Source organism: Syngnathus leptorhynchus, chromosome 20, assembly GCF_054491065.1.
Source record: "Syngnathus leptorhynchus isolate UIUO chromosome 20, UIUO_Slep, whole genome shotgun sequence".
NCBI lineage: Eukaryota > Metazoa > Chordata > Actinopteri > Syngnathiformes > Syngnathidae > Syngnathus > Syngnathus leptorhynchus.
Window position 1 is genome coordinate 4088754 of NC_141214.1, and position 24110 is coordinate 4112863.

At 46.2% G+C, this 24110-nt stretch overlaps 1 protein-coding gene across 3 annotated transcripts; it reads left to right on the top strand.

Moving 5' to 3' along the window:
• On the top strand, positions 1-23191 carry LOC147040968 (growth factor receptor-bound protein 10-like). 3 transcript variants are annotated; one of them, XM_085900644.1, is made up of 18 exons: positions 1-516; positions 660-782; positions 3298-3398; positions 5632-5725; positions 7379-7589; positions 7779-7902; positions 13738-13894; positions 15515-15630; positions 16518-16592; positions 16899-17036; positions 17456-17566; positions 18261-18359; positions 18447-18524; positions 19213-19329; positions 19399-19465; positions 19535-19622; positions 19711-19804; positions 20478-23191. In XM_085900644.1, exons 3-18 carry the CDS (start codon positions 3348-3350, stop codon positions 20622-20624), a joined length of 1767 nt encoding a protein of 588 aa, XP_085756770.1. In that variant the 5' UTR covers positions 1-516; positions 660-782; positions 3298-3347; the 3' UTR covers positions 20625-23191. The 3 variants fall into 3 exon arrangements, with proteins under 3 accessions (XP_085756770.1, XP_085756769.1, XP_085756771.1); XM_085900643.1 differs by lacking the exon at positions 1-516 and having other exon boundaries at positions 574-782; XM_085900645.1 differs by lacking the exons at positions 1-516; positions 5632-5725 and having other exon boundaries at positions 574-782.
• The last annotated feature ends 919 nt before the right edge of the window (positions 23192-24110 follow it).

A 24110-nucleotide genomic window follows, 5' to 3' on the forward strand; every position in this document is an offset into this window, starting at 1 on the left:
CCGAGCACGTGTTCTTCCACGGCTAGTCTAGGGTGGAGGGTTCAGAGGTTTTGTGATTGGCCCACAGTGGAGTTACACTTCAGGCTGATGGATGCCTGAAAGAGGAGGAGACGTCGAGGATTGCCTATCAAATCATTTTTTGGCTTGCCTGCAGATGATATGAGACTACTTGGAGAGCTAGGAACATTTCGTGATGTTTTTTCTCTGGCTTGTGGTGGAGTACCACCAAAGCAGTGTAAATTGACGTGTAATGAAATATTACGTCATAGATCGAAGGCTAAACACGCCGTGCAGAGACGATTGTGCAATCGTGTTGACGATTCAATATTAAAGCAGAGAGGTTAACATAGTAAACGGAATAAACGGTTGAACGAAACCAATGTTTTATTTTTTTGTATGAATGAACTTTGCAAGTGTGAGTTTCTAAATGCATTTCAAAACTGCAATACTTCTTTTACTATCTTTAAAATGTTGCAATTGTGGGACCAAAGAGATGAACTCCCAGCTGGTGGTGAGGTCAGTGCGCGTGCCCGAATTTAGGAAGGCGTGAGCGCGCGCGTTCATGCGTCCAAGGAGGAGAGCGCCTCTGGGTTGGTGGTGGGTAGGGCAGGAGGGAGAAAAGCGCACAAGGTGAAGAGTTTGTTTTCTCGGCTGGGTAGGAGGAAAAAGAAGAAGAAGAAGAAGGAAGGGGGGGCTAAACCGTGTGGAGATCCATAGGAGGACATTCGAGGATCGCCGGCTTCTTCGACGCTCCCTCCCGGACACCGACGCTTTTCTCAACCGTAAGAACTTATTTAGCGCATAGCAACTTTAGCTTTGAACTCTTTTAAGATGCATTTGAAAAGTAAACAGGGGGGTGAAATGTTGCACGTTAGCAAGCGAGACGATAGCTGCGTGTGACACGAATGACGTGCTTGTGTTTAAAGTGACATGGAGAATTGCATAATGGGGAGAAACGTGTTGTTTACATTTGGGTTTAGCTGCAACGAGATGTGCACAAGCTAGCGCGCTTGAGCGAGAATGCATTGGGGAAAGATTGAAAAACTTGACAAATTGGAGAAATGAAGTTCTTTTTTTGCATTTTTTTTTTTTTTGGTGCAATTGATGGATTACAGCACATTGAAAGCATGCAGTGGACAATAATTGTCTGTCATTAAGCTGCTGTCAAAAATAGCTGCACAGCCAAAGTAAATGTATTGGCTTGTATGTCAATCAAATATGCACTTTTTTTTTTTTTTTTTTTTTAGCATAAAGCTAATTTTCTGTTGCATGAATGACAACAGTTTTTTTTTTTAACATGCTCATTTTTTTAAATGCATGCATCATATTTATAAAAAGTATCTTTGGGGTGCACCAATTTAAGGGTGTTTTGAAATTCTACATACATAGGTTATGGCAAAAATGTCAGGAAATGACATTTGAATAGTTTTATTCAATTTGAGTATCGGTACATCTTTAATGATCAACATTATTTATGACGTAACGGTTCATTCGCTTTGCGACCTCACGTGAACTCGATTCAGTAAGTCACATCAGAATTAAGGGATGCCCCGTTCCGAAGCTCAAAACACGCACACAATAACGTATTTTTTGTGAGAATACAAAGTCTAATCTCAGCACAATAGTCACATAACCAAGTTCCCCCTTGCATTACGGTATGTTGAAGATCAGGTGACATTAAGGCTTAAGACTAGGCTTGTCCACTTTTAACTCGTGAGCTGTGCAGGCCGATGTCACAACTTGTGCAGTTGTAACTAGGAGACCAATGCCAAACATTACAATCCTTCATAGTTTTCAAAGAATTATTCAGCTCGGGGAGGTTATGATGCAATGAATTGTCGTTTGCACGTAAATCAACTTGCCAGTAATGTAAATTTCCCGAAACGGAACGATTCGATTCCGTGTAGAATACACTAGAACCCTTATAAATCAAATCCATTTTTTGATTCAAATCATTTTGACTCGACGTACTTGATCCGGGAGCCACACGTGTGGCATTATTAAGTGCCCTCACGACCCAGTTAATTCTCAGGCTCTCCCCCGTTCGTTCGGCCCAGTAAAGCTGAATTAGTCCCATTCTCTGCACAAGGAACCACAAATGTCAGCAAATGTCAAGCACTCTGAGCTTTGGCTTCACTTTCAAAGCCTATTAGCAGTGCGGCTTGCCCTTTTGGCCAGCCGCTTGATTGGTGTCAACAGACTCGTAAGCCTTTGCTGCAACATGTGAGATATACAGTGGCGCCCGCCTTAAAGGTTGAATACAATCCCTCTAGAGATGCTTGGTCAGTCCTGGTTTGCTCAATTTTAAATTTCAAATATAGCAGAAATAAAAAGAAGTCGTGCCAAGCAAGTGAGAGGAGCTAGTGAGAGTTGAGTGTGGAGCAATCTGTGGATGTATGTTTGCTCGCAAAGATTTGTTGTGTTTGCTGGAGAAGTATCCCTTTCACAATTTAGCCTTTCTTGAATTCACAGAAAATCTTGTTCATGAGGTGCTTTGCCTTTCGAATGTGCCAGTTTTCCATTCAAGTTGGACGCCAGATCGGACGTGTGGGAGTGAACCGCAACGGCCTTTATAGAGACATCAGCGTGAACGAATTAGAAGAACGCTGAAAAGAAAAAAAAATCTCCAGCATGCAGATGTCATTTTAATAAGTCAATATGTGATAAGTGTAAAAAAATTCTCTCGTCTGTGTGTATCAGCTTTCCAAACACAACCTCTCACATTCTCGCAACTGCTTACTCACAACAGATAATGCTACGTGGTGCAGTTAAAATAGCCCACTCCCATTTCAAGTTCCCTTCGACCCCTCCCCTCTTTTTTACAGACCCCTCCCTTCCCCCTTTGCCTTGCCATGCAGTCTGCAGGTGGTGAGTGGTCATGTGTTGCTATGGAAGAGGGTGGGTCGAGAGGTGATGGAGAGTTTGGTGTGGGGGGGGGCGTTCTTATTTAGTCTTAAGCCCCCAGGCATTGTTTAAGAACTGACTTGTGTGTGCGTCGCGCACAATGGCCGTGTTTACTTTGGATTTGGTGTGCACATGTTCATCCATGCATGCGCCTTTACTCGCACATGCCGACTTTTGTTTTCTCTTTGGGAACGAGCGGGGTGTTGGGTTTGGTTCCCGTCGTCTTTCTTCAAGCATATGCCAAACACACACAGAACTCTGCTCAGTGTTAAGCACAAATCCCTCACCTGGAGGCTATTTTAAGCCTTTTTTTTTTTTTCCTTACAATGTTGGATCACTTCTTTTTTTAAATCTACTTTTTGCATTCATTTGAATGTTCTGCTCTCCGTGCAGGGTGCTGTCGAGACCAGTTGGTGCCATTGAGGGGCCGCTGAACCAACACAATGGCCTTAGCGGGAGGCCCTGACTACTTCCTGTGTCACTCAAACTATCAGGTGAGTGCATCAAAAGTTCATTGTAGAATTTTCCGGGTCCGTCGATTTTTTTTATCCGTGCCCCCGCAAGTCTTCTTACTTCGCAATCGGTCAAACCCATTGGCAACGTTCAATTCCTGCAGAATGAGTCTTTTGTTTCTAGACTGCAGGATTTTCTCCACTTCAACCACCAGTAATGCAAAGAATTTCTCTAAGGAGAACGGAGAGTCTATAAATAGAGGGCACAACAACAATAACAAGCTTGCAGCTTTTCTACGCCACGGGCCCGAAAGCTGCCGATTGTCGGTTTTGTAAGAGGTGGCTGAGCCTCTCAACTTATTATGATTTATTTATTTTTTCTTCCTTTCGTAAATGGAAGGTCACTACTAACAGCTGAGCCTATTTGAGGGGTCATTAAATGACATTGGTTGGTGTTAGCTTCCAGGAAAGTTCCAGTTCTGCACCAGTAAGACTGCAGTGAATAGTCAATTGACTCCCCGTCGAGAGCAACATTCCTCTAGCCTGCATCTAGTGGGGAAAAAAAAAAAAAAACACTTTGAGAAGTGGGTCGTAGCATTGCTATGTGTGTGTGTGTGTGTGTGTGTGTGTGTGTGTGTGTGTGTGTGCGTTTTATGTAGAGGCTGACATGACACAGCATGGCACACATTCATTCCACCCCACCGAGTCTCTGTGTAGAGTTGTGTGTATTGATAAGCCTCCATTTTTTTTTTTATTACTTGCATAACATGATAAAAACAAACCAAAAAAAAAGACTGCAGGCATGTTTTTGGTAGTCTGGGCCGCATTCCAGGTGTGTCTTCTACAAGCGTTTTGTCTGGCATAAGAGTGAGAAGTTTGGATGGAGGCAGTGGAAGCGTCAATCAACCGCTGTCTTCGCGTGCAAACGCGCTCGTAAACGTACGCGCAAAAAAACCGCAGCTCGAGTTATACGACCCGAACAGGGTCCCAAGAAACAAAGAAGGAACAAACGTCGCCTCGCTCAAAAAGTCTCCCCGAACGCCGACAACGTCCGACATGTGTGATCTGTCTCAGAGCTCGGACTACAATTCCTTCTTTCTTCCCCCTTACTCTGAGGTCAGAGGTTAGCGGCTGTGTGCGTTGGTCGCCCGGGCAACACTTTGCGCTCAGTCTTGTGGTTATGCTCTCAAGTAAGTACAGCAGTTGATTTGCTGAGAGGAAGTAGAACAAGTTTCATTTGTTTTGTGACCAAGCTAGCCACTTCAAATAAAAACTTATATTCTTCCCCATTGAAATGTATTGAAATCCCATTCATTTGTTCCAGCCTCCCTTTAAAACATTCATTTGTTGCTTTATAATGTAAAAATATATATATATAATAACAATTGCAGAGTGTGTCTATAAATAAAGCAGTAATTGAGTCGCAAGTTTGACGAGCTCAGTTTGTCGACGTGTAACTCGAAAGTGCGTTTCATGCATCCCTATCCTAGATTTGATGCTCCGCCTCGACAAAATGGCTTCCACGCCGTACGTGCGCACTCGCACGGTTATACATTGGATGCATTTCAAATTCGGAGGTCCTGATCTGGCTCTGAAAGACTTTGCTGAAGCCTGCCGACATGCCGCATCCAACAGGCAGCCTAGTCAAGTTGCCTTCCTTGGAAAGCTTTTGGCTGCTACTTCTCGGAGCTATAAATCGTACTTTGGGCTTTTATAGATGTTTTCGAAGCATCCCGCATGCATGCGCGCTCTCGGGGCGGGACATCTGGCCACGAGCAATTCCAGGGAACAATTTTTTATTTTCCAGGAAAAGTCGAAATGTGTTTTCTTTTGTTGTTGTTGTTTTGGCTTTCTCGTCTCGTGTTACTCGGCAGCTTTCGGGGGCCTGGACGGAAGGCTGCGTCGAATTACCCAAGGCGTGAGGAACTTGACTATGACTGATGCTTAAAGTGTGCTCGGAGAGTGATTGATCGGAGTGAGCGTCATATGCGGCGGTGTGTGTGTGACGGGCAGACGGAGAGAAAAAAAGGTCAAAGGGTCGCAAAGTCACAGCGCCACAGGGGTCAAAGTATCGCCCGCGTGTCACTCGGTGTTCCTCGAGAGCAGAGCGGAGGCGTGAACCCGTCCATTGTCCGAGCGCTGTGGAAAAAAACCGCCGCCTTTTCGCTTCACTTAAATATCTGACATCCGACACCACCGCGTGGCCTTTTGTGACACGCTCGCTTCAAAAACATCTTTTCTTTTTTTTCTTCTGCCTGTTTTCTTTATTTGGCAGGAGGGCATGGACCGCGGTTCCTCTCGCAGGCCCGAGGAGCTGATTGTTCCAGGCTTTCAGCGCTCGGCCCATCCAAACTTGCCACATCACCATGGTAACTCTCCTGTCCTGTATCGGGGCTCAAATTTTAAGTACATGATGATGGATGACACATTCCTCTTTCTTCTTCCATTTCCTGCATGTTCAATATTTTTGCCAAAACCTCCTTCGTTTCCAACTTGGACATTGTCATCCTTCTTCATTGCAAGCTCTGCTGTCCAGATGTAGAGCTTTTCGACAAATATGAAATTTATATCTCTCTTGCTTACTGATAACCTCTTGAACACATGGTAAAACCTGATTTCCCGCGCCGCCGGCCGCGCCGTTCTCAGAAATCCATTCAGTCATCGTGGAAATGCCTGGAAGCAGAGAAGACGTTGTAAATCGTACACCCCGCGACCTCCTCCTCTTCTTCTTCTTCCCTCGAGTTCGCCGGTGTGCGCTCGTCATGCTTGTGCGAGTATGTTGTAAACATAGCCCACAGAGAGACAGCACCGTGACTCGGCGAGAATGTTTATTTAGGCCTGTAGGTCAAATCAGGGGACATAGTGGAGAAAGTAGGCAAGAGGTCAGGGGGATAATAATAATCCAATATTTTTCCATATTTAAAACAAAAGTTTCATGAAGTGAGCATGAACCATTCAATCCGATCAGGTTAATGAAGGTGGCCGAGGTCAAAGTTCATACCATTTTTTTTTACCTCGGCGTTGCCCGTCAATGATTGCAGGTTGGCTCTGCCAAGGACAGAGAGCACTCATTCACTGTATCCTGGGATCTGACTGGAATGTCCTGGCAGCTCTTGCACAGGAGCTTTTGTAGCCAGATGCCAGACAGACGGAGGCTGTCGTTCCTAAACATCCAAGGAAAAAAAGGAGAGAGAAAAATGTTGGATGTTCCCCGGCCGGCCCGAGCCAAAAAGTGTCATATGGGCCAAATCTGAAAGTGATGTTACAACTGTCCTCCATCCTTTGAATAAATATTTTAAAATGTCACAGCTAGCTTCCATCTTCAAACAGTTCAGGTACTCTCGTATGTTTAAAAAAAAAAAAAAAAAGGGCTTCCGTCGACTTTGTGAGCCAACTCGTCTTGCATCTAAAATTGTCAGCAGGGGGGATAATAACACGAGCGTTACATAAGAGCCATCGCTTGCTATCCTCATCAGCCCTTCACCTCCTAACCCATGTCCCACTCTTGAACATCACACGACCTTGTGTCCTCTACTTACCCTCCGTGTTCGTCATGCATACCTCTTTGTGATCCGCGCTGAGCTGACGCCCCGCTGTTCTAAGTACAGAGCCTTTTTTTTTTTTTTTTGGCCCCCTCACCCCCTCCCCTTACGTTTCAGGCTGCAGATGTTGTACGTTTTTGAGTCTCCTGTATAATTACATGCACATCAGCAGCACATATTGGACACCGTGTCCTCGGCTGTCCCTGCTCGCAAGTGTGTTGGTGTTCTACTTTGTTGTTACGCTCGGGCTGCTGAGCATTGCTGTACTTTTTTTTTTTTTTTCCCCCACCAGTAGGCATGCCAGGAATTCTGTGCGGTGTTGGTTTGGGACACCCTTGGGTCAAAAGGACCTCGGACATTGAATTTTTTTTCTTTTTTTTTGGTCCTGCTAAAATGACTTCAGGTTTTGCGGTTCTTCACCTCTGTTTTTTTTTTAAAGTTCAGCTCCCACTGTCATTAACACTTGTTGTTTTCTCACAGATGACGACGTGGATCTGGAGAAGCTTGTCAACGAGATGAACATGGAGAGCGTTTACTCGACGACGGCCGACACCGCCCTCATCCTGCCCCACCACATTATGCACGTTCCGTTCGTCAGGCACGGCCCCGCCGTCCGTCGCCACACGCCCCCCTCCGTACCCGCCAGGGAGAGGCTGCGCTACTCTCAGCCGATGCACATCCAGGCCGTCAGGTAGAGTCGACCAAAAAAAAAAAAAAAAAAGGTTCCTCGTACGGCTTCCGCAATTGCATTATAATTTGTAGAAGGTCATTAAAGGCCACGCGAGCGTTCCCGTGACCTTGTGTTTTCACACTCGGCCGTTTCACAAGTCAGCTAAGACGGCGACCCCGAGCGTAAACATGCGTGTGTCTCCCCCTGCAGGTGTCTGCGAGAGGAGCAGAATCTGCGCCCTGCGTCCCTGCCTGCAATTCCCAATCCTTTCCCCGAGCTCTGCAGTCCGACCGGCTCGCCAATTCTCAGCCCCGTCGAGGCTTCTGACCAACACGTAGGTGCTCACGAGCCACATCAAAATATTTTTTTTTTTCCTCCCTTGTTATTATTTGAACTATATGAGAGTGGATGTCTTTGAGATCAGCTGACTGGCCTGTTTTGTTCAGGTCGGAGCAGCTCGTGTTGACTTTGCATGCTCCCAGCCTTCCCTCCAATCATGGGTTACCCCAGGTTATCTTACACAATGTGTCTTTTTTTTTTTTTGCAAGTACAGTGGAAGTAGTATATTATCAAACGCACAGATGTAGCGACAGGCATGTTTTTGCTGTGGAAGGAGGTGAGCAATGTCTCCAGGATGCCGGAGACCGGGCGCAGACTTCCGTAGCAAAGGCTGGGAATGTCTGCAGGTCGCCTCTCTCTGAACTTTGCGAATCCTTCTGCCCGCACCGGCAAGACAGGCGTCCATTTCCGGTTCACACGCTTTTCAAGATGGCTCTTGGCGTCATTGTGCGAGTGTGTGAAAGCATGCCTGTGTGTCATAGTCTTGCCCTTCCTTCCCCCGACAGAGCCTCCTGTCCTTGGAATTTTCCATCCTTTTCAGGATGCCCTCCCTTGAATAATGAAAATGATTCCGAATGCCCTCTCGCTACACACTCCTGTACTGAGAGGTTTCGTCTTGTTCCCAGGTTGCATTATACACGCATTCATTCGATTTCCTTGACATCATCTCACAAGATGTGCAGTCAGCGAGCAAGCTTGCACTTTGCACAAAGGGCCTGTTGTGTCTTCATTTTGTTCAACTCAGCTCATTCTGTCTTGTGCGCCCAAATGTTAAAAACCAAATTCAAACTCGTATTACTTTTATTATCTTTTATTTAAATTATATTATTATTTGTTTTATATGATTATTATTTGTATTTTTTGTAACCATCACGTGTTCCGATCATAGTCAATACACAGCCGATGGCTATCTATATTATTATTTATTTGATATGATTATTTATTTTTTATTTTTTTTTGTAACCATCACGTGTTCCGATCATAGTCAATACACAGCCGATGGCGCCTCCGCTGGCAAGCCAAGGAAGGTTCCGATCGTGGAGTCCATCTTACGCAACGGCCCAGATGACAATCTTCGACTTGGGTCCACAGACAGTTGCGTTTTGTGTTTGCATTGGCATGTTTTTTTTTATTTATTTTTTTATCACAGGATCTCTCTCACGGTTGCCCCCTCCAGCTGTTCTGCTGGAATCTGAACATTCTTCACTAATCTTCAGTCTTTCTCACTGGGATAGGCAGCTCATATTATCAGCTTAAGTTATTACACTATAAGTATAGCCGAGTATATGCGTGACATGACAGCTTTATGGTCGACATCGTTGCTAATAATATAAATGGATTTGTCCTCGGGGTATTAGGAGCGGCCCACCATGAACGACATAACGTGACAACGTCTGCGGCTTTTGCAGATACGCTCCAGGGAAAACGCCTGATGTTATTTAACCGGACAAGTTCTCCTCAACCTGAACCATGTCTGAGCGGTACACTGTAAATATCACGTTTTTTTTTTTTTTTTTTGTAGCGACCGCTGCCGCACGGTAATCCGATCAGTCACCGTCGGGAAGAATTGGTCAACTTGAGCGTCAGGTTGCGTGCAGGCTGTGACTAATTCATGCTTTTTATTTGGGAGCACGGACATTGCGTTACGAGCGGTAGAGAACCCTCGCCACTGGGAAAACTATTTGGAAACACATTTGGAATGAGAGTTGCTCCAATAGAATCAGATTGGCTTCAAATATTTTTTGGACCATTACTGTTTCCCCCCCCCCATTGCCTGCTGAAGATCTTTTGTCCGTCAGGAAATTAGATCTTCCTTCGCGCTATTGTTGCGCGAGTGAATAGGAGGATTTATTTGTGTAGCAACTCAAAAGCCAATCTGTGGAAAAGAAAAAATGAGAACAAATCCAATCTTCTGATTTCTCACCCCGTCGCGATGTCAGAATTGATTGCGACAATGTCGTGGCATCTTAGCGCTGAGTCATTGCGGTGAGGACTTCTTCTTTTGCTTTTGTCTGCGGTCAGCTGATGTTCCCCCCCCCTCTGCACGCAAAGGTCTGCTGACCCGTTGCAATCAGATCAGGTGCACGAGTGTGCGTGCCTGCCCTGCGTGGTGTGCGTGCAATGATTGCAGAGAGAGCCTGTTCTACCGCATAAGCTCATAATGACATAGATGTGCAAGCCCAGCTCTATTGTTAGGGAGATACAACGTCATACTCGCTTCGAAGGCGGAGAAAATTGGATTGTCGGTCCAACCGCGTGAATCGGTACGCCGGTACATATCCATCCATCGCTATGTTAGATTTTTTTATTTTTTTTTCCCCCCCCTTGCATGTGTTCCAATTGAGTGGCAGGTCGCTGTGAGGTGAGACACTCGGGTTTTGTGTCGGCCCTCTGGCGAGATGAAATTGAGTTTGGACCTGTCTGCAGAGCTAATCAACTCAGTCTGCCTTGAAAGGCCAACAACTCGAAAGATGCCGAGCGGTGTCGGACGCTTCTCGTGTCTCCAACGATGACCGGTTTCCATTTTTTTCCCCCACATCGGGACTCAAACCAATTCCAAATCGTCCTGCTCTAAAATCCTCCGCGCCACATTTTTTTTCATTTTTTTTTCTCCATGCGTTGTAATTGAATATCTCCAAAGAATTTGCCTCGCAACATTGGATTCTTTTCGAGCCCGCGATTGTCAGCGTTCGAATTCAAGAAATAAAACCTCGGGGCAGCGACTAATGGTCAGTCAGCTGACTATCTTGCTCTAATACCATCATAGATGCGCTTTTGTCGATTTTCTATTGCCATGCAGAGAGGAGAGAATCCATCATTGTGCTCTTATGTTACATAAAAAGATTGCATCTGCAGATAAAGGCCCTCACCTCCTCCTCCTCCTCTTCCTCCCTCGGCTGCAACTGAATTGCGATTTCTTTTACAAGCTGTACTTTTTATTGTCACCATGGAATGATTATATATATATATATATATATATATATATATATATATGTGTGTGTGTATTGTGTGTTTGCAAATAGCCTGATAGGTTTAGGGGCCCGTAAACCTTTTTGGTCAAGTAGTCCTGACCCGAGTACAGATTATACAGTTTGACCGCTGACCCCTGTACATACTGTTATGTGTGTTCTTTTGTTTTCATGCACGCAGGTGTCCGTCCGTGACCCTCCAATATGCTACGAGTGCCCACTTTGTGTGCATGTGTGTGTGTTTGTTGACAAGGAGGCCAATAACGTTGCTCACCCTCGTGAGGGGGTCGAAGAGAGAGTCTTTATTTCGTTGTTGTAAAGTTTTTACCTTTTGCAACTAGTTTTGTAAAGGTCAACGCTTTGTGTTTGCTCCATATTCATCCTCTCATGATCCTCCCTCCCACACATGCATACATAAACCAAGCTCAGATGGGTGCAAAGAGGCTGTAGTAAGACCCCCCCCCCGCCCCCACCAAAAAAAAAAAGTCATCTTGGTTTACATTTGCTCTTCCTGGTTTGGCTCTCACTTCTCATGCACACCGTATTAGGGGCCAGCTGTGTTGGCCCGCACGCTACACATGAGCCTGATTATGACTCAGTATTGCATTACTGACATTCCACCATTGCTCTCTGTTCTGTACTCGAGCTCAGCCCCCCCCCCCCCCAACCCCCAACTAGCCGCTTCGAGTCGAGCTGGGCAGATTTGCTGAGCAACCGCCTCCCCTCATCCCGCTCCCTTGACCCCCCCCCCCCCTCCTCGACCAGCTCTTGATCCACATGGCCCCGAAATCAAGCGCCTGGAAGCTCCAGCGCATGTTTCTCCAGCGCTAACCTCCACAGCGTAATATTTCACACACAGCTGTTGAGAGGAAAGAGGATATGAGGCAGGGGAGGGGATGGAAATTAAAACCTGGCAGGGAGAGTGTGAGGGATGCGTGTGTACAGTGATTGGCTTTGTACTTGAGTACATTAAGGCTGATGTGTGTGTGTGTGTTTGGGAATGAGGTCATCGTTGAAAGGAGCTGACAGTGTAGAAAGGGCACGTAGAAATAATATCGGGGTGCATGACAGGTAGCGAGCGGCTCACCGTTTTTTTTTTTTTTTTTTTTTTTTTTAAATGCCATACTGGGTTAATCCAGTGCGAGGAGGAGGAAGGGGGAGAGAAGTGGGCGGGGGGAGAGGTGTACCGATGGATGTAGCGGGTTGGCGGTAGCGCTTCGGATCACTCGCCGTCACTATCCCAGCCTCGGTGTTCAGTTAGCCGGGCCGAGCCGTCTCGAGTCGCCCTCTCCTCTATTGGCGTCCTCCCTCCTCTTCCTTCGCTCTTACCTCTCTTGTGTTCTCCTTGCCAGTCAGCCCCTCCCTCTTCCTCCTCCTCCTCCTCCCTCGCTCTCCCTCTCTCTCTGTGTCACTGGAGAGCGTCTCAGTGTGAAAATGCCATCCTGCTCTCCAGACTGTTGCCTCTTTCAGGCTGTGGAGGTAAGAGATTTGCATTTATTGTGTTTTCTTCTTTTTTTTTCGAGATGTGTACGAGTGCATCTTTAATACCGCGTGTGTGTGTGCGCGGTTGGTAAAGTGCAACCATGGAGACCCCCGCCGCTTTTTGTTTGCCCTCTCCTGTCGAAAAGTTTTCTCAAACAAAAGTCACACGTCATGAAATCACTTTTTTATTGGGGGGGGGTGGGAGGAGAAGAGGGAGGGAGGGAGTCTTAGGGCTTCAGAAGGGGCAGGGAGTACTGTGATGGGTTTTTTTTTTTTCTTCTCCTCCCTCGCTCGTGTTAGGAGGCTCTCTTAGCGTCGCCGTGATGGTGCTTCTGGTGTTTTGGGCGCCCGAACGGCGGTGCCATTGTTCGCCGTGATGTCGCCGGTCGTCCGTTAGGGCTTTTTTTTTTTTTTTTCTGCCGCTCGTCTCATGTCATTTTCAACAGTTGCTCCCGCTTGCTTTGTGTGCAGTGCGGGGCAGCGGAGTTTGCGAGCACAACGCCTGCTCTAGGCGCAGGATGTGAACTACGTAGGTGTGCGAGCATGCACGCACACACACACACACACACACACACAACCACGCAAACATGTAACGCCTTCTCTTTGACCTAATGTGCGTCGCCGTTGTGGTTTTTCAAGCACTTTCACGCGCTCATATTTATTGCATGCGTTCGTGTCGGGCGCTGCATGCGAGAGCGAGGTTGTTGTTTTTTTTTTTTTGTTTTTTTTTTTGTGCGAACGTGCAGATGGAGCGGTGTGAAGCAGCTGCTCTGTGGTTATCTGCGGAGCAAAGGCGCTCTCCGGCAAAAAATTACAGCCAGTTTAAATGTCGCTTTGGGCGCTTAGGTTGATATGGTTCAAAATGGCGCAAGAATGGGCGGCGCTTTGGCTTTGAACTGTGCCCGCTCGCTGCTCCCGGCGGTGGCATTTTTTTTTTAAGGGCATAATCAAAATGTCCTCCAACTGTGAATATTTTCTACTTTTTCCCTCTCGGTGTCGGAGCGGCAGAAAAGACGTCACTGCGCGATGTGCGCAAGCAAGTTTACATGCTTATCCGGGGATGTGCGTGTGAGAGAGTTTGGTTGAGCCGTGGACAAAAGGGCTGAACCCAGCGTGCAGGCGCCAGTTTCCGGGACTTTGCTGCGTTTTTTTTTTTTTTATAAGAAACTCTCCTGTTAGAGAGGAAACTGGACTTTAAGAGTGGACTTGCCAAACACATGGCGATGGAGGTAAATGGATGTTCCGAATCCGATCTTTTTTTTTTTTTTATAGTCGAATTTTTCTGAGAAGCGGCTTAGGCCGCGTCGCGCCGTCCCACTGTCGCGAGACGTCTTCCAGCCTGTGACAAACATAACCCTCGGCCCATGTGTGGTTTTCAGATAGTGAAGGTGTGGAGCGAGGATGGGGCTGGCAAAGTGGTGGAGATCCCGGCGGACATGACGGCCAGAGACGTGTGCCAGCTCCTGGTCTACAAGAGCCACTGTGTGGACGACAACGCCTGGACGCTGGTGGAGCACCACCCCATCCTTGGCCTTGGTAAGTGCTATTACGCCATTTTGAAAGAATCCTCCTTTACAGGTCTTTGTGGATTAAACATTGGATTTATTATTAGCATTTAAAACAATTGAGATAATGGGCCCGGATGAAATGGGTCAAGTAGCTTGCAGCATTTTATTTTGCAACATTATGCGTTCCGGCCCTAATTTTATGTGATTACAATGTTCATCATAGATTTAAAATGTTCATCATGTCACAGTACTGCATGCATCCATAAAACTCCTCCCATAATGACACGAAATCAGAAGGCCTTCATGTCACGATGGCCGGTGTGTGTCTGCGTGGGTGGGGATGTTCTCGTTTGTGCTCTCAGTGTGTGTGTTCGCTTGAGCATGGCACAAGTGTTTGTATGAGCTCTATACGTGGTCGCACTAGCAGGATTAAGCATTTTGCTACTCCCCAAAACACATGCCGCTTCCTTCCCCTGATAATAACACACAAAAAAAAAGGAGATAACAAAAAGAACATTGACTTGCACAACGTATTCTTTCGGAGCATTACTTAGCCCCCCCCCAGGATCCGTCTTTGTCTACCGTGAGGCTTTCCCACTACCCCAGACTTGTATTTTTAGAGTCAAAGGATGGCTTTGTGCGTTGCTGCTTCATCTGCGTTGCTGGAAAAAAAAAGTGCACTGGAGAGATGGAATGTGAGGTGAGCCGACGAAGGGAGGGAAGGAAAAAAAGGGAGCAACGGAGAGAAAAAAAAAAGAAGGAACGGAGGGGGGGGGGTGCATGCAGAGAGGCCTGGACTAAAGCGTCATACCAGAGTCGCGGGGAACCAATCGTGGATCTCTGTCGGACGAGCCCCTAGCACGGCTGGCCAATCGCTTTGCGCTTAACCCTCCATAGGAAATTCCCCCGCTTGCTCACACACCCCGCACAACGGAGGTCAAACATTTCCACCCGTGCGTTGCCGCCACATTCATTTTTAGCATGTGGTCGTTTGTCTTTGTGTGTGTGTGTGTGTGATAATGAGACGAATTATGACTCAAGCCTACGTGTGTCCATAGAACATCCTGTCACTATCCATTTCTTAGACCATGTACTTTCCTCATTAACACACATATGCACGACTGATCACGTTAGGCCCGCGTGAGCTCTTAAATGCTCGTTCGTCTGCGGGCTTGGTGCACTTTGCTTATGGCTCGTCTGCTCTCAGCAATCAGCCTAAATAGATGACATCATCTTCCTGCAATGCCCACACTGCCAAACCCCTCCCCCCCTCCCCTTCCCCCGCTCGCCATCGCTTGCCACTTCTTTCCCTCCCCTCCACCTTCGCTTTCCTCCCTCGCCGCCTCACAGTGCCTCTTTTCTTCTTGCTGCTGTTACTCGCTTGGTTAAACTCTTCCGATCTTATTTCGTCATTGTGGGAAGCGAAGATTTTATTCGCATTGCGTAGAAGCATGTTTTAATGTTAGGGGGGGGGGATTTAAAAAAAATAAAAAAAAGAAGTTTGAATGAGCCAGAGCTTGATCCACCACTCAGTCATAAATGATACAAGACTATGAATGCATTTTTGAATTGTAAAAGCTCCCAGCGGACAATGCAAAGATAACACCGTGACTCACACTGGCCGTCTGTCTGGTCGTCCGTCTGTCAGAGAGATGCCTGGAGGACCACGAACTGGTGGTTCAGGTTCAAGCTTCCATGAGCAGCGACAGCAAATTCCTCTTCAGGAAGAACTATGCCAAATATGAATTCTTCAGGAACCCCCTGGTGAGTCTCTTGCATCCCCATGTTGACCTTTCTGTGACTGCCTCGCTTCAGCACGCAGCTCTGCACACACGCACGACTGCACCACGCACACACTTCACCATGGTGATTCCGGTTGGAAGCTTTTGATCAGCAGAACATGTTAGCTTGGCCGTTCTTTGTGGCAAATGAAAATCATGAAACTTGGGATGTCCAAGTCGCTCGCCAAAGTCACTAATAAGGTGAATTTTTATTTTCATAAGCGTCAAGTCATTTAGGTGTCAAATTCATGACGCGGGGGCCAAATCCGGTCTGCCACATCAATTTACGTGGCCCAGTCTTGCTAAATAAAAAAAAAAATAATTCAGTCAAATTGTACCGTATGCTTATTTTGCATCATTTTTTTTTTGCCGTACGTTTTTAAGCTTTCATTTTGTGAACGTATAAAATGGCCACCTCAATTTGCTCCATCCTGGTACGTCATCTATGTGCTGATGTGGACTCAGCAAGGGGCCCCGGCGCTTGGTGACGCGCCAGCATTTTGGGTGACATTATTGCCGTGGTGATTTAGGTGACCTCAGCTCTGTGGTAATGAGCGCACTAAAACACCCGAGTGCTGGCCGCAGCCTGTCAATCACACTAAGAGTGGCGCTGCTGGCTAAAGGGGATTACATCAGCGGGTGAGATCATACTGCATCTACTCTCAGGCTCAAGTGCCTCGCCCCCCCCCTCTCTCTCCGTCTCAATTTCTTTATCTGCCTCTCTCACCCTGACCACTCGTCTCTGAGACCTTGTGCTCGTCACACACACACAACAATAGAGAGACATGGGGAAGTGTGACCCCCTTATAGCTTGTGCATACTCAAAGTGCTTTTCAATGCGACTCTCTCGCTCTCTCTCTTTCCATGCAGAACTTTTTTCCAGAGCAGATGGTGGCTTGGTGTCAGGATTCTGATGGCACAATCCCTCAATCACAGCTCTTACAGGTAAGGAGGGATGAGTCAGTGCACACACACACACACGTGCAAGTGAATCGTTATCTAACCCCCCCGCTTTAATCAGAGAGCCCCAAATCCTGTCCTTGAAACCAGAAAGGAAAAAAAAAATGTCTCCTCTCCTCCTGAAGGCTGGGACAAGGACATCTGTTGTCTAAAAATATGCATGAACATTCACGCAGAGTCATTGCAATCTGCTAATTACATTTGCCTGCTGGTGCTACAGCAACGCATTGAGGAATATTGAAAATGTCATCTTTATGATGATTGTTATTTTTTTTGCTTTTTTGCTCACAGAATTTCCTGAATCCAAGCAGCTGTCCGGAGATTCAGGGCTATCTGTACGTGAAGGAACCCGGACGCAAGTCCTGGAAGAAGCTCTACATGTTCATGCGACGCTCAGGCCTCTACTTCTCCACTAAAGGATCATCCAAGGTCATTTATATTCAAATTGTGAATAATCTCATCAAACCTTCACGCAAAGGAGATCTGTCTGCCAGTGCTCCGTTTTGATTGACACGATAATCGTGGATAATTGTATCCCATCGGAATGCATAGTCTTCCACCACTCCCAGGTTTAATTTGAAGCATGATTCACATCTACTGGCATGGTCAAAGAGTGGTTAGCGCGGTTGCCTCACAGCAGGAAGATCCCTGGTTAGAAAGGTCAGTTTCCAGTAAGTTCCCTTGACCAAGGTGCTGACACAGGACCGGGATTCCGTCCTTAGGCGTGACACGTTTGCTGCCCCCATAGATCCTCAGATTTCAAGATTTCTTTCATTTTTGCATTTCGGGGATAGGAATTTAAAATGTTGGAGAATAATATTGGATATTTTAACATTTCCTCCAAACAGGAGCCCCGACACCTGCAACTGTTGTCCGATCTGGACGACAGCAACATCTTCACCATTTTCACCGGCAGAAAACTACACAATGCCCCTACAGACTACCAGTTCTCCATCAAGGTAACACAACAACATACAAAACAAATCAAACTGTCACTCCCTTTGTAACAGATGTACCTGTGTCACCTTTGCAAGTATTATGTGGATGGGGGTCAAAGGACAGAGGGGTTAAACCCACCCAGCAGGGGTTCAAACACACACTCAGTGCTGTGTCCCCCCCCCAATCCAAGAGTTATCTGTGGTGGGTCACCTGCTGATCTGGGATAAGCCCAATGGGATAAGCCAGGATGGTACAGAGACTCGACCCCCCCCCCCCCTCACTTACACACACACGCGCACACGCACGTCGTGTCAGATGCTGTCAGCGGGGGTGACAGTGCAGAATTGGGTTAGGGATTTGACTTGACGGGTGGTGGCTGTATTATTGCTATGGTAACGTGAATTAATTCATCGCGAGAGGGCTGGCAGGTCCTCATCGCGAGGGGGGGAGGAAAAAAAAAAAAAGGACAAAAGCCAGCACGGCAACGCTTGTCTGCTATAAGAGTGTAACGCCGCATTGTGCACGTACAATAAACGCTCAAGGGTGTAACCGAATCTCTTTCACCCCCCCCCCCTGTGAACTTTGGAGTTGATCACCGCTGCCTGAGAAAGTATGATACGAAAAGCTACTGCTCATTATTTGCAAAAATCACTTTTTTCTGAATAATGCATGAATGAATCTTGATGTCATCATTTCTTTTTTTTTCTCTTCCAGCCCTGTAAAACGAGGGGGGACTGTAAGGAGCTGAAAATGTTGTGCGCTGAAGATGAGCAGAGCAGGACCTGCTGGATGACCGCCTTCAGACTCCTAAAGGTAACCCAATGGATTTTTGAAAGGCTTCACGAAGCCCGATATATTTTTTTTGAAAATCATATTTATGTATTTCTCTTGTTTTTATAGTATGGCCTTGTCCTGTATAAGAGCTACAGCGTTCCGCAACAGAGGAAGACAAACCTCTCACATTTCTCCACGCCTGTGGTGAGGATCTTCTGTGTGACATCATCCCTTTTACTGGCATGCTAATGCTAATGCTAATTGTCCACTCAGCCAGTCCATACTGAGCCATTAATTGGCTGATGAATTGCAGAGCTGTTCACTTCACTTCACTTCACATGCCTCGCTCTAACTGGACTGTGACTGTGTTAGTCTTGGTTAGGCTAATTGTGCCTTAGCACGGTGAGAACTCAACAGTGCGGCAGTAATAACTTGCCAAATCAAAAGCCGATTTGCTTTAAAGAGTCTATAATTTCATTACGGAGCCTTTCTGCAAAATAGCGCCAGATTGAAAATCTGCATTAGATTAGACCGATATTGATTTGACTTGCACACAGAGCTCACAGACGACTCGTTGTTCCCCAAACTTGTGTGCGTGACAGGAAGTTTGTGTCTTTTCAAATTGAAAGTTGTTGCCCTTGATTAAAATGATTCCCGCAGCAAAGCCAGTAAGCCAAAGGGGCCGTTTGTGATTTGGGAGTGGACTGAAGTGGGTCTCTGTGCAGACAGGATTTGTCATGCCCCAGTGAGTGTGTCTGGCTTGTTAGACCTCTGACCTTTGTCCCGCCCCTCCCCCCTCTGGCTTCACTCCCCCACCACCTTCCGTCACCCTCCGCCGACCCTTACCACCACTCCCACCCTACCCTTTTCCTCAACCCCGTCCCCCTAACAGCGAAGCGTGTCAGAGAACTCCCTGGTGGCGATGGACTTTTCGGGACGAACCGGCCGCGTCATCGACAACCCCGTGGAGGCCCAGAGCGCCGCCCTAGAGGAAGGGCAGACATGGAGGGTAAGGCAAAGGAGTGAAATGATCCTGGTTCAGCCCAGTTATTTTTTCCACTCTGCTCATTCTATGTAGAAACGGAGTCAGCGTATGAATGTCCTGGGCAGCCCGTCGCCCCTGCACCCGTCCTCTCTGAGCACAGGTGCACGCCGACGTCAAGCGTGTAGTCGCGCATTTTTACGGCGAGCTAACGGGCGTGTCTGTTTTCCAGTCATCCACAGGACGCAGGTTTGGTTTCACGGTCGCATCATGAGAGAAGAAGCCCACAAAATGATCATACAACAAGGCCAAGTCGACGGGTAAGATTGCGGCGTTTACAGTTCACACAAGCAGGCTGCTTGGAATTTATTCTCCAAAAACGGTTTCTAATTCTCTCTTGTCCTTTAGGTTATTCCTCTTACGGGATAGTCAAAGTAACCCCAAGGCCTTTGTGCTCACCATGTGCCACCACCAGAAGATCAAGCACTTCCAAATATTGCCGGTCAGTGAAATACCATTTGCTTTAAGAAGAAAGTTGGACATTTACATATTTACTATAAAGGTGGCTTCAAAAGTAAACCAAGTTGTTATCGTCAGGAGAAAAAAAAAAAAAGGTGTTTTAACTGGCAAGCGCGTTTCATTTTTTGGTAAATGCTCCTAAATGGACATAGTCGTGTTGCGTAATGTGGAAAAAGCGCTAGCCAGCCAAAAAGCCAGCCAATGGAGCGCCGTTAGCTTTGATTAGAGCAAGCATTTCCTTTTGGCTTGGTCTAGCTAATCTTATGTAATCGCACAACATTCATTTCCATCCAGGGCTTGCGTTAATTTTTCTATGAAAGATAAGAGTGTTGGACCACTGTGTCCAAATCTTCTCTGACATATCCCAAAGATTCTTATGGGATTAAGCTCTGGACTGGACTCTTCTTATACTCTGCCCATTACTTTGGAACATGGTCCATCTGGCCTCATTAGATCACAGGATCTTTTTTTTTTTTTTCCATTGCTCCAGAGCACAATGTTATGCTCCCTAGCAAATTGAAGCCTTATTTTTTGCACCAATTGAAAAACAAAAACAAAACAAAAACATCCATTTCCAACACAATCGTAGCGCTTTTGTGACTTTTTCCAAAATATTAACATCTAACTCCCCCCCTCTGCCATTTTGTGGCGTGAAGTGTGAAGAAGACAGTCAGGTGTTCTTCAGCCTGGACGACGGCGCCACCAAGTTCACCGACCTGATCCACCTGGTGGAGTTCTATCAGCTCAACAGAGGAGTGCTGCCCTGCAAGCTCAAACACCCGTGCACCGCCGTGGCCTTGTGACACTCCTCCACACCCCTTTCAATTTTTGTTTGCACACCTCCTTAACCTCCCCCCCACCCCCCCACCACCTCCTCCTCCTCCAATCACCCCCACCGAATCCCACCTATCCATTCTGGTGAGTCGAGTCTGGGTGAAGAAGTGAGCCGAGCTTTTCTCCGCCTTATTGCTTTTTGGAGGCTTGAAAGGGGCGCAGAATGTTGCGAATTGTGGACTCTTGCATTGTCGCCACGGAGACCAGAACATTTGTGACGATGCACGGAAGCTCGTGAACTATGGCTCTCCTTCCTTCCCCTTCAACCCAACCCCACCCTATTTCCCCCAGGCCTGATAAGCTGTGGCGCAGGAAGCGCCACCCTACTTCTTCTTCATTGATCATCAGGGATGGAGGGGAATCCCTCCGGGTCTCCAGCAAACTTTGGATCCAGGAGGTTTTCTCAACCTGTGCAGTCCAGTCTGGATAAGCTGACACCATGACACCGCCCACTCCACCAAAAGACACCCCCCCCCTCCCCTCATCCCCATCCCACTCCCACCTTAACCCATTCCATGTGTGTGGCTCTACTGCTGTGTCCAGGATCAAGTCAAGTGTGAGGAGGATCTAAAACAAGCAGAGGCTTATCAGAAAGGACAAAGGAATGTTTATCAGGAAGGCCGTGACGAGCCTCTCTTTTAGACTTGATTACTTGATGTCATTTTAATGCTGTTTTATTACTGTTGATTCAATGCAGAACTAGTTTGCACTCGCGAGCGGGGGGATGGGGGGGGCACCAGTCAATCATCATCATCCTCTTACAATTGGGAGAAACATGCATGTCGATCTCCATCTAAGTTGATGGGATTTAAAAAAAAAAAAAAAAAAAAAATGGAGGGAGGGAGGCGAAGAGAGTCACGGCGGATGATGTAGTGCCGTTCCGAAAGGTTTGGGAACATCTCGGATGTAGCATCGCGGCCACACTACTGTTGTCATGTAAAAGAATGTGAAAGAAAGTGCAACTAGGAGGAGGAGGAGGAATATCTGAATTCCGCCGAGATCATTTGAAATGAAAAGGGTTATTAGTTGGCTTTGTGAATGTCATTTTGCTTTTATTCCCCCCCCCCCCCTCGAGTCTGTTCTCAGCTCGCTCGCTTGCACATTATCAATGATCCTGAGGTGAGAGTAAATGGTCGGAGACATCCTGACTACTAACGCCTCCCGCCCTGCTCAGAAGAGACAAATCAAAGAAAAGCACTCCCACAATATTATTATTTTTTTTTTTTTTAAATGCGTGGAAATGAACAAAAAGACTTGAAGTGTGAAACTCAGCTGACTGCGCATCAAACACACAATCAAATGAGCTTCACCTGCCTTAAGTGAAAACAATGAGCCTTGTACATACACAATTGAAACGTATATATGAAGATGCACACACACACACACACACACACAGCGATGATTAACAAACATTTTGGGGGAAAATAGATGCCACTGTTGCGACAATATGCTCATTTATGGAGACCAGCTACACGCCTGGCATACAAAGTCCACCTAAAATGCTCATATTTTGTATTTAATCTATACACAAATCATTATTAGGTTTTGTTTTTTTTCTTGGGCTTGCTGCTGCGTACATTTCACTGTGCTAAGCTTGCTGTCGGATAACTTGTGGCTAAAAAACATGCTCATTCTTTTCACAAATTTCTCAAAGGTCCCCCCCCCTTATGTCTATAAAGATAATTAAAATATGAATAGGAAAAACGACACTGAGTTGACTTCTCGTGTCTCTCAGAGAAAGATATTCCAAAAATCATTTCCCCAGCGCATTACTAACCACCACCTCCCCCCCCCCCCCCCCCTCTAAAATCCATCTTGTACCAGAGTAGGGTTAGCACAAGGCGCGGCGCCGTGTCACTTTGCCCCCACGTGACCAGCCGGGGTGGACTCTCTCCAGGGATTGGATAATGCTTGAACCCCCCTCCCCCCTTCAGACCCTTGCCCTTTGCCCTCTCGCCCCCACCTGTGTCCAGCCTGTAAGCTATGAGCCTGTGGCGAATGAGTGTGTGTGTGTGTGTGTGTGTGAGAGTGTGTGTGTGTGAGTATGGCTCGACTGTTATTGTTAACTGCTGGTCATCCAACTTGCCTTGTAGACACAGTACAGAAGGTCAGGAAAGTGAAGTGATGCCTTAGATTCACATATTATTAGAAGAGGTGGGAGTTGAACCACATCACTAGACACCAGTAGGCACTTTTTTTTTTTTTTTCCAACCCCCCCCCCCGCCCACCACCTCTTTTTGTTTTGAAATCACTGTGTCCAACATGAACCAGCCGTCTAGTGCATCCTTGATTTCCGAATGAATGAGTATGTGAAGACGATGGTGGGGATCGAACACTGTACCTTAGGTCACAGATCACTATGTATGGCCGTTATGCTTTGCCCATAACGCCGTGTAAAATGAAGAATGCTATTTTGTCCTTAATTCATTTGTTGATGATGTGTACGTTGTGTATTTTGCTTATCAGTTTTATCTTATCACAAAAATACTAGACTATATACAGTATTAAATTAAACATGCTCAAATTTTTATTTTAAGACATCAAACCGGATTTTTTTTTTCCAACTTTACTAGTATTTGGGTCACACTGAGAAAGGAAATAAATAGTAAAAAGGCCTATGATGAAAATTATTAGAAACTTTAGGGTTGCCAACGTTTTCAAGTCACGCAAACACAAGATAGGAAAAGCCCGACATTCATTTTAGTTTTTAAAGAAATACATTGAAAAGGGTCTGAAAATTTCCAAGTAAAAAGCCAAAAAATTTTCAAGAAAAAGACTAGGACAAGGATCGACGTATATTCTCCCCAAAATATTGCAAATAGTGGGCGACAAACAGTCATAAATTTTCATTGAAAAAAACTACTGAGAATAAAATTGCAACCAAATCATAAATTGTTTCAGTGAGTGAAGGATATTTCGGGTAGCAATGTGACCGTAATAAATTTCAAAATGTTTCTTTTATTCGATTGACTTGTAATTCAAATGTTGTTCTACTTTGGGTGGCCCTGATACTCGTACTTGATGCTGTTTGTTTAATGTCATGTTCAGTGAAAATGTTACATTGGATGTCACCGATTTCATTTTCTATTTTTTCCAGCAAATAATGTTTGTTAAATCACCTTTTCATGGATGTGTATTCTTTGGGGATTTTTCACATAAAGGCAGTCGGTGCAATGTTTCAGAGTAGCTCAAAGCAGTCGGCGTCGTGGTGCCTCCATTTTCTCATCCAGTCCATCCATCCACTTGTTCTTGATTTTTCTACCTAGTTGTCATCAAGCCAAACAAGTCCAATTGTCAACGGTGATTTCATAAGCTCAGTCATCATAAGCTCAAATCAACATGTCAGGGAAAGGAAAATGGGGAAGAAGACAAAAAGTACACACCTGAATTGTGTTTTATGTTCTTTTTTTTTTCGTGCTTTTGCTTCATATTCTGTAAGTGTCTACACAGCTCCT

Excerpts from the sequence above, each read along its gene's own strand:
- LOC147040968 (XM_085900644.1), top strand. The coding sequence starts at position 3,348 with ATGGCCTTAGCGGGAGGCCCTGACTACTTCCTGTGTCACTCAAACTAT. Across the intron at positions 15,631-16,517 it reads AATTCTTCAGGAACCCCCTG|AACTTTTTTCCAGAGCAGAT; the intron begins GTGAGTCTCTTG and ends CTTTCCATGCAG. Across the intron at positions 17,037-17,455 it reads CCACTAAAGGATCATCCAAG|GAGCCCCGACACCTGCAACT; the intron begins GTCATTTATATT and ends TCCTCCAAACAG.